The sequence below is a fragment of the Neolamprologus multifasciatus genome, chromosome 13 (genome assembly GCF_963576455.1).
Source record: "Neolamprologus multifasciatus chromosome 13, fNeoMul1.2, whole genome shotgun sequence".
NCBI lineage: Eukaryota > Metazoa > Chordata > Actinopteri > Cichliformes > Cichlidae > Neolamprologus > Neolamprologus multifasciatus.
Window position 1 is genome coordinate 28451658 of NC_140451.1, and position 10711 is coordinate 28462368.

Genomic DNA, 10711 nt, shown 5'->3' on the forward strand with positions numbered 1-10711 from the left:
GCAACAAAAAGTTTAATTTGAGCCTGAGAGGGTTAATTTGTGATTCAAAACTGACTGTAGGTGTGGATATAAGACTGTGTTACCCTGTGATGGACTAGTGACCAGTCAAGGCTGTACCTCTGCCCTTCAACCCCAAACTCATTGCCACAGATTGAACCTGAAACCCTTTGCCCCCTCTAATGGCCTCAGGCATTGTCTCCTTGAAGTGGAAGGCCAAAATAAGAGTTTGGACACAGCATGAGAACATTTTAAAGGTAACAGAAAAGTCAGAGATGTGTGGACTCGGCTGTAATCTTCCTTCCTGCAGGAGAGTAGAATCAAGGGCCATCAGGGAAAATTCTGCTCGTCTGGTGTCACCAGTTTTGACAATAAGCCCATTACTATCTCTGCACCATAAAACATTCTCGCTGTCCACTACTGTTGTGACTCTATTTTAGCTTAAAATCAGCTGATTCACATTAGAAATCATGCATTGTTTACCCTTTTTTCCCTCATTTGAATCATATGAAATAGCACATCTTTACAAGAGCAATTCACATTATTATCATGCTGCCCAACTGCAAGCTCTAGATTTGGAGCTTATGTTTGTAGTTATATTGCTATATGCTATATTTGTTGTATTTTGTGTTGCCCTCTTGGCCAGGACAAATAAAGGATACATTTTCATAACTTTTATTCATACTGTGGTTTTGCATACGTTACATTTTTTCCTTAGAAATGTTCAACAATAAAAAAAAAAACCACGAGAATATTTATAAGGACCTAACTACAAATGACACTGTAGGTCTGCTGACAATTTCTCAGCATTGTTCTCCATCATCTGTTCAATTTCCAACCAAAACTAATTCACATTACTTCAGTCTTTTACTTGTATGGTAAATGGCCTGTATTCATATAGCACCTTACTAGTCCCTAAGGACCCCAAAGCGCTTTACATATCCAGTCATCCACCCATTCACACACTGGTGATGGTAAGCTACAATGTAACCACAGCCACCCTGGGGCGCACTGACAGAGGCGAGGCTGCCGGACACTGGCGCCACCGGGCCCTCTGACCACCACCAGTAGGCAACAGGTGAAGTGTCTTGCCCAAGGACACAACGACCGAGACTGTCCAAGCCGGGGCTCGAACCGGCAACCTTCCAATTACAAGGCGAACTCCCAACTCTTGAGCCACGATCACCCCATGGTGTTGTATGGTGTTTTAGGTCTATTTTTAGAGGTTAATAATTAATCAAAACCCTAATATAGCATGAAGAAAATCGACAAATAACTGCAGACTTGACTACATGTCTTCAATAAGATGTACCTTTTTGTTTTTCCATGTATTTATCTCTGTCTGGTGCCTGGCTGATGACCTCCAAGTGTGCAGCATTTGGTCGTTGCAGGTCATTAGTCATGATGCCACAGCTCCTGGAAGTTCAAGGGTCAAAGCCCGACCTCACAGGAAACCTGGAAGACAGACACTCGCTCTGCCCGTCTGTCACGCACTCACAACCTGTTCAACTCGAGGGCAATCAGAGGTGATCAGACATTACCATTGAGCTTGTATTAGACCCAAAGCTAGAAACAGACAGCCAATAACTTGGCAGTATGTTCCGTCTTTTTAAACTTCTCTCTTTCAGATTTTGTTTTGGCAACATATGAGGGATTAATCCAATAAAACCCGACGCTAAGACATACAGGGGTACCCAATGAAAGAGCCACTATATAGTTTTGTGTTATAATTTCAAACAATATCAAACAAACTTCCGAACACGTATTATTTGGGGGAGAAATGTATTGTGGCAAGTGTATTCCATCATGTAGGCACTTTCTATTCACACAAGTAAAACATGGAAAAAATAAGGAATAAATCACATCTTCATGATTATGTTCATGCATTTTGTACAGAATAAGAAGCAACCTCTCTCTGGATTTTCTCTCTCTGTTTCACATTTCTTGCAAGCTTTGGGAGTGCCCTGGAGGAAAAACACAGTGAGCCATTTGACCTCGGCCGTAGGTCAAGTGGAGTTCTGTTTTCTGAAATGCAGTCATGTCACGAGGCTGGGAAATCCACACCTCGGTTTTCAGCGAGGCGGTGGGCGTTTAGAAACGCACTCATGCACTCTGACACATGTAGACACCACTTCCGTGAAAAAGAGTGTAAAACGTGAAAAACCCAAGTGTGCGCAGACATTCTGCTGAGGTGAACTTGATCCTGACAACAAATCTGAAAGATTTAGAAGTCTGATCAGCGTTTAATCCTAATCTTTGATGTTCATTTCAGGCTGATTTATGGTTGTATATCAGCTTTGATATTTTTTGTATTCACTTTTTATAAAGCTAGATTCTCAAGGTCTTCCACTAACTGTGATAATCACAGTTACTAGCATATGTGGCATTTGTTCTCATCATATTTTGAAAAATACATTTAACTCAGGAGATTTTCTTTTACATATTCTTAATACACTTAAAAATTATGCTTACTTTAGGACATTCAATATCTTAAACTTCTGGAGATGATGTATGAACAGGAAGCCAAAAGTGAAGGAAAAATAGGAAAAAGGACACGTATGCAATTTTTTTTTAGGCATTTCAGCTTCTTGGGGCTACAATCTGGGGAATGAGAGAAGGAAAGAATGTACGAGAACAGGTGATAGAAAGACATATGTTATTTTCAGTCCTTCAGGAGCTCTTGTCTTCAAAGTAGGTCTGTTCAATGCGTCTGCAGAAGGACAGAAGATTGCTGTAGCTCTTGACCCTCTCTGCCAGCTCAGTGCTGGTCAGTCTAGTAGTCAGTATAGTGAAGAGATGGCCAAACACCAATGCATCCAGCTCCGTAGGCCTATAACACACATGCCACACACACACTCGGTTAATGACTGGCACTCCTTCAGCTTTAAATATAATCAGAAATAAGGTGTTACAGACACTGGCTTCACTTGTAATACTTTGTTTTAACACAAATCAAACATTGTCAGGAAGTACAGAACAAAGCTTTTCAGTTGATTACGAGATCATTACAATTTTAAACCACAAGGTGGTGCTCAAGGAAAACTGCTTGCAATAATTAAAAACATTTCCTTTTTGGTGTGAATGCCTATAACAGGGGTTGGAGAAAAGATTCTGAGAACTCAGATGTAGATTTGTTATTTAGTCGCTATAAACAAGACAAGAGAAAGCGATAACCAGAAACATACAGATAGAAAAAAAATACATACTGTTTATTAAAAAAGTATGACTGTGTTCCCAGCCTCTGAGAGAGAGCCTGGCAGCATTGACTCACATCTTCATAAACCTGAAACACATCAGGACGTAAAGACTTTTAAAACATGTTTGTTTACTTTTTTTTTTTTTTCCTAGACAGTCTGATGTTGACGATCAGACTGGGTTTTTCCTACATAGACAAATAAGAGACAAACACAAATAAGTTAAACTTAAGGGCCTTCAAACTGTCTACAAGATCAATTCTGTAAATTTTTGAAGAACTCCACCTTTAACCCTTTAAGACCTACCATAGAACCAAGTCCGCCAGAGCGTATATTATATGTTTACATGCTGTGGAGCCATTTTTGGGAGCATTTCAAGTTGCTATACATCAATACAACCATAACAGCCTAAATTTGAATAATATGCATGCATTAAGTGCATAGTAATTACAGAAATTGCAAAAAAGTGCAATAAACTACAAAAAAATTGAAAATAGTTTTGTTTTTTTTTAACAGATATTTCTAGTTAGAGAGATTTAAGTGGCTTATCCCTCAAAACTGTAAATACAAAAAAGTTGCACAAACTCGTTTCCCACCACAGGAAATTTATTTTGAGTGTCTTCATAGTTTTATTTTTGAAATACACCAATTTTTATATACTGCAGGAAAAACGAAAATAAATATTATGATGCAAATTTGCAAAAAAGCAGCATATGCATCAAAATAAACTATTTCCAGCAGTGCAATATGAGTCCTAAGCATCCCAGAAACCACACAGAAAGTCATAAAGTCAAAGATAACTTTTAAAAACACCAGTATAGGCTCATTGAGGCCCTGATGGTAAAAAACTACATTTCCGCAAAAATGACATCACTTCCGGTTTCGGGCAGGTCATGGCGGACATGCGATAGATCGCGCTGATGGACATAGGAAGTGTTATGAACAGCTGATCGGATCGGCAAAGCGTGTTTCTGGAATATTATGTTTTTGTTGCTGCAAGTGCTTTTTATGCAGTTTTTGCAAAGCTATATGTGGAAGGAAACTGTGACCGAGGACAAGCTGATGGCACAAGATGTAAGTACAACTCCTCCGGTTTCATATGCAAAAAAAATTATTGCGCTAGCTCATGTGGTTGCAGAGCTACCGGGATTTAAAAATAGTTACACAAAACGGAGCATGCCCGCTCTGACCGGTTTTAAAGGGTTAAAAGAAAAAGATATGAAATCATTTTTCTGATTGCAGAAAGGGAATTGTAGAGCTGGCAAAACATCAGCTTTTCACTTCCAGGTTGTCGCTAACCTGCTCCAACGTTTTCCCTCCCCAGCCAATGGCGTTCATCTTCCTGCGCACCTCCCACTGCTTCTGGTAGGCGAGGATTTTATTGAGAGGCCATGAGTACGGACTGCTGTATCTGGGGCGAGAAATCTACAAAAACAGATACAGCTGATTAGGAGGCTATCAAGACTTTAACAAGTTTTTTTAAAAAGCCTGGTGTACACACCTCAGTGGCTGTAGAATCATCACACCACTGAATGTACAACTGTAGAGAGATGAGGACATGTGTGAGAGGATATTTCTCAGACACATTCATAAAAACTGTACATGTGCTGAAGTTCTAGTATCAGTATGTTATGGTTTTTATGTTTTTCATACCTCAGCAGTAAGCAGCATATTGTTGACCAGCTCCATGTACGCTTTCATTTCAGCTCTCTGAACGTCATCTAAGCCATCGCTCAAAGAATGACCCTAAGTACCCAAAAGAAGACAACAGCAGAAAGAAATATGAAAACCTGCTCCTCCACTGGGAAAAACTAGAAGCAAATTTGCCAAAAGAAACAAACAGCATTCATCTGTACAACACTTGCCTTAGCTTTGGTAAATTGCACAATCGGCCCCAGTTCTGACACCACCTGGTTGCCCACGTGGATGAAGGGAATTTTACCTGTGGACACAAACATAAAAAGGCTGGGCATTAAAATCATCACATTTAATTCAACACAAAAAGCTAACCTGCAACAAAGTAACTTCCAGATGCACCTACACGAATCCTGGAAGCAAACTTAGCATTACATTTTATAGTGGACTAAAATTTTGAATACAAACATTACACAGCTTACACGTGTAATGTTTTAATGAGCAGTATGAGTGCTGAGATTCACACAGTGTTGAGATCAGACACCCAGAATTTGTTTCTGAAGCAACATGTATACTTACCAGAAGGTGACATGTATTCAGCATTTGCTCTGCAGAACACCTGAACTGGCAGACCACACATCCTCAGGTACGCCTGCACATCAGAAACGGGACAGAATTAAGCAGCTGAGGAATAAAAGCACTAGGAGGACACTAGCTTGTAATTCCATGAGGTTGGGTTTGCCTCTCCTCCCAGTCTCAAATAGTTCACCTGTGGGATGAATGTGTTAACTAAACATACTGTGAAAGTAAATGAAAAATATTACTTGTGGTATACTTTGATATGGTTTAAAAAAAACCAAAAAAACAGTTAACTTTATTTTGCAGCACTGCAGATTTCCTTCTGCAGTAAGGTCAAATCCAAAGTCAGAGTAGAGGTCAAAAGGTCAAATACAGATAATATCAACAACTGCATTTCATACTTCCATCCATTCGCTTCCGCTTATCCTTTTCAGGGTCGCAGGGGGCGCTGGAGCCTATCCCAGCTGTCATAGGGCGAGAGGCGGGGTACACCCTGGACAGGTCGCCAGTCTGTCGCAGGGTCAACACACAGAGACAGACAACCATTCGCACTCACATTCATTCGCACATTCACACCTAGTGACAATTTGGATTATCCAATTAACCTATCCCCACAAGCTTTTCATTTTCATTTCATACTTGATGCATTTAAAATATATATATATGTATATATTTTCAGCAGTATAACAACCTAAGATCAGTATCTTATTAGTTGGCAGTCAATTAATAAGATACCAAATAAGTTGACATTAAATCGTTGGCAGCAGCCAATGTTCATCTGTTATCTTATATCAGTTTTGTGCTGGTTAAATGTTCAAAATTGCACAATTAAGAACTGAAAGCTTTTATACAAGTTCAGTTTTCATTCATTAAATAATGAAAATAGTATTAAATATTTGAATTAAAACCACTAAAACGTACAGAAGCTTTCCTTGTTTCCTGAGCACAACAGACTGAGTTATTAACAAATAAACATTACATTGAGCAAGGTGTGTAATGTGTGTACATGCATGTTTGCTTTACCTGAACAGCGAGAGATGAGGCGCAGTCTGACAGGAGAATCTGATCCTCTGCAAAAACAACAACATATATAAATAGCTATATTGCTATTGACATTATGTATTGTGCCTCCATTTCACTAACTCACCCTTCAGTGGCTGGTACAAGGTTGCATTTTCAGGCCACGGCTCAGCAGCTGTCAACGTCACAAACAGACATGCAGGCAAACACACACAATTATACGGTGAGAATGTGACTCATTAACCTATAATGTTGCTTGTGGGATCGGCTGTCAACATTCTTTTACTAATTGTTCTTCGTCTACTTTTGACTCTCCCTTTAACAGTCGTCCCGGTGGATCATCTACCTTCATCTCACACCAACTCTCCGCATGTCCTCCTTTGCTATATCCATGACCATTCGTGTGGTCTTCCTTTTTTCCTCCTGCCTGCCAGCTCCATGTTCACTACCCCTCCTCTGCAAATATCTAAACCATCTCAGCCTCACCTCTCTAACTTTGTCAAAATCCTTAACCTGATCTGTCCCTCTGATATACTTAGTTCTAATCTTGTTCATCCTGCTCACTCCCAACGAAAACCTTAGCACCACTGACCTTTGTTAGTGTACCATCTACAGACCATACATCACAACAGGTCTCACTACCATCTTGCAGACTGTCCCTTTCACTCTGGCTCACTTTGTCACAAATCACCCCTGACACTCATCTCCATCCACATCACCCTGACTGCACCCTCTTCTTCACCTCTACTCATATAAAGTTAATCAATAAAGAATACAGACACGAGGTGCACGGTGCTCCCTCAACGACCTATGCTGTAACACCGCCGTGCTTGCAGTACAGCCTCCAGCCACCGGGGGGATCTCTGAGCATGTCTCTGTTAAAATTGATAGATTTGAGCCGTTTTTGTAACGATACGGGGTTGTCAGTAACTTTAGCCCTCTTGAGCTGTTTCCGCTTGAATTCGCCGTCCCCCTGCTGATTTATGGTTTTAACAGTAAACAGAAATATGGCGCTATTTACATTACAGTCCTGTGTTACACCTGCCAAGCAATCCACGACATGAAGAATGACAGAGTGCCTTGGGGCTTTTCCAGGCCAGTCAGCCTTTGTTTAAGAAACCAAGAAAAGGCGAACAAAAGCAGCTATAGTAACAGCTAAAGGTCCATATATGTAAGTAACTACATTTGTAAAGAGCTTATGTTAATGTGAACCTTAGCTCTTGCTAGCTAGCTGGCTAATGTTATTCATAATCAATAGAAAAACGGGGTGAAGTCAACATATTACCTGCCATCTGCGACATGAACGCCTCTGCCGCAAGAGACATGGTGCTGCTGTTGTACTCTTATTGTTAAATAATGATTAGAATAATGAGCGATCTGAGCAACAGCACTGCTTGCAAGTTTAAGGGCAAGTACTTGTTCTGCAGTCACTGACCGGTCCGCCTGCAATTGATGTCCGTAAGAGAAACGGTTGCATTAATCTTTAGTTCCACTTTATGGACGCGCATAGATGCTACTGTAGCAATGTTGTTATATTTAACTAGAAATAATTTGGGCTTTTGATGCATGGAAAAATACATATTATTAAAGTAGCATTTTTAATTTGGGTTTAAGGGAAAGAACTAACCGCACAAAAAGTGTATATGAAACTGACTAAAACAGACACATCATGTGAGAGAGACATGGACTCAGAGAAGCATTATTTGAAATCTGTGTGATAATTTTGTTACAGCAAACATAAGATTAAAAGGATAATTTCCAGGGCAGAGAACATACATTTGGAGGGTAAAGTCAGCAAAACCTAAATATGAAAGGATTTTATCATATTTGACCGGTGGTGTGGGGTGGCTGTGGCTCAGGAGATAGAGGGCAGTGGTTCAATCCCACACTTCTCTAGTTTGCATGTTTAAGTATCCTTGGGCAAGACACCAAACTCAGGTTTTGTGTGAATTTTAGGTTAATAGCGTTTGTAAAATTCGTGCATTCATCCACACTCCATGACTGCTGCTACCTAGCAGCAAGTACAATATCATTCTTTGACAAGCGTAGATTTTTAGCAGAACTGCATTTATGTGTGTTTATACCTTTATATCTGCAAAGTTAATATACTCGTTATTTTGCCCACTATTTTATTGTTGCTGTCTTATTATATTTGCTTTTTTTTTGTATTGTTATTATTTAATTCAGAGGAGTTTCTTTAAGAGTTGCCTCCTTCCCACCAAGTTTATGACCACAGAAATTAAAATCTTCTTACATATATACTCACTTCAATTGAAATGCAGTATACAATGCACAAACAGGGGTTGTGCAATTCTAATGAGCTTGAAAATCCATATTTGATATGACCACCTTTATTCTTCAACACAGTTTGAACTCTCTTAGACTCTATTAGTTTTAGACTTTCTTGTAATTTCTTTATTCAGGAATATTTCTCCAGCCTTCTTGAATGACACTCAAAATTCCATTTTGCATGTTGGCTCCTTTTTCTGTCAAGATGATCTCACATTGCTCTAATAATGTCGAGGTCTGGGCTCTGGGGAGGCCAGTCCATGACTGATAGTGTTTCATTATGTGTTTTTTCTATCTAGACATGTGTTTACTGCATTGACAGTTTGTTTGGGATCATTGTCAAAAAATTAAGCTGCTGGCAATCAATTGCTTTCCAGAAGGTTCTGGGTGGTGGATCAAAAATGTACTGTACTTTTCTGCAGTTATAATTCCATCTATCAAGATCCCCCAACATTACTGGTTAAAATGCAGCCCCCAAAAATGACACAGATGGCGGAAGCATCTCACTGTTGTACCTGTCTCCTTATGATCTCTGTTTATATGGGGATGAACCTAAAATTTCACATTTGGATTCATCACTCCATAAGACATAAGATAAGAAAGTCAGTGATTACTGATTTTCAGTCCAGTTCTTCAATAGTTTGACATACATCAGCCTTTTCTTCCCAGTTTCCTTCCATTGAGATCATTTCTGCAAACAGATGAATCAACTGAAAGGTCAGATGCATCTTTAGCATCCTGTGTCAGTTGATTTTCAGATACTTTTCACCTGCGGGAGATAGTTTTTAATTACACACTGCTCAGCATGCTGAGACATCCCATGTTTTTGTCTAATATGTGTTTGGGAATTGCATTGTTGGTGCAAAAAGACTAAATGCCTAAAAATGAGTTATTTGATACACACCTTTCGTCCCTTGTGAGATGACTTTTTACTCTTAAATGATTAATGTGTCGGTGTTAAGTGATGTAGAAACAACAAAAAGAAAAAAAAACATTTCTCTAAAAATAATCAGGTACAAGGAAAACGACTGAAAAGGCAGATGATGTGCAAATAAAAGATAAAAACTTTATCTTTAAAAACTTACAAGAAAGTCACAGCGACTTTATCTATTTAAACATTTATCTTTTAAATTTTGTTTATTAATCCAGACTATTTGCAGAAAAATGCTGCTGCATTCGATCATATCTAAACAAGCCTGTGGCACACCCATGTTTCTGTGTTTTTCTGTAGCTATGTTATTGTCCACACCCTAATAAGAAATGCTTCACTGTTTCATTCTCGTGACATTTCTCACCCTGTCCATTTTTAAGCTTTACAATCGAACACGTGACTGTATTTAAAGTGACCTCTTGTGAATCTTGTGAGAAGTATCCAACATTCATTCCCGTCTTAAAAGTCTTACTTGTAGGTAGATGTAGTCGTACATTTTTACGGTTGTGTGTTCACAGTGCAAACACAAGTGGACAAAGTAACTGAGACACATTGTGATGCATGGATAGATGTAACAACCCAAAATTGTAACCTTTGCAAAGATGTGTATGTTTCTGGTTCATATACCTTATTATTACTAAGGCTAATTTAGCATTGATTACGGTACATTGTATTATACACATTTCTGTTAATCCAAAGGGCTAATAATAAATATATCCATATATTTCTAATGTAAATATTTCCATGTTTTCTTAAATAGAAAAATATTATTTATCTTAACCTGAAAAAAAAATCTCTTTCAGACTGTAATACCTATTGCTACCAGTCGGGGGCATTCCTGTTTCATCACAGACTAGAGGTGTACACGCACAAACACAAACACATGCATATCCGCAAGTATGCTGTTCAGTATTATTGCATTCTGTTTGCATTCTGTTTCTGTCCATTTAAATGTACATAAAATACATGAATGTGTGTGAACTTGTGCTGTGAAATTTTAGGAATAATTGCATCTCGTTTGTAATCACGCGTGTCTTAGTGGGATCAGGTTTTGAATTCCAGATGT

General features: G+C 39.0%; 1 protein-coding gene across 1 annotated transcript; it reads right to left on the minus strand.

Moving 5' to 3' along the window:
- Positions 1-1198: 1198 nt before the first annotated feature.
- On the minus strand, positions 1199-7893 carry mtx2 (metaxin 2). The gene is made up of 10 exons (XM_085182990.1): positions 7711-7893; positions 6553-6600; positions 6429-6475; positions 5406-5478; positions 5057-5133; positions 4845-4937; positions 4693-4731; positions 4491-4616; positions 3204-3280; positions 1199-2827 (listed from the first exon to the last, which is right to left on the minus strand). The coding sequence occupies exons 1-10, from the start codon at positions 7748-7750 to the stop codon at positions 2668-2670; spliced, it is 780 nt and encodes a 259-aa protein (XP_085039116.1). The 5' UTR covers positions 7751-7893; the 3' UTR covers positions 1199-2667.
- Between the last annotated feature and the right edge of the window lie 2818 nt (positions 7894-10711).

What these genes read in the sequence shown, in the direction of transcription:
- mtx2 (XM_085182990.1), bottom strand. Translation starts at nt 7,750, where the DNA reads ATGTCTCTTGCGGCAGAGGCGTTCATGTCGCAGATGGCAG. An exon ending in TGAATACATGTCACCTTCTG is followed by an intron (nt 5,134 to 5,405) that starts GTAAGTATACAT and finishes TTGTGTCCACAG; the next exon opens with GTAAAATTCCCTTCATCCAC. An exon ending in TGCAATTTACCAAAGCTAAG is followed by an intron (nt 4,938 to 5,056) that starts GCAAGTGTTGTA and finishes TTGGGTACTTAG; the next exon opens with GGTCATTCTTTGAGCGATGG.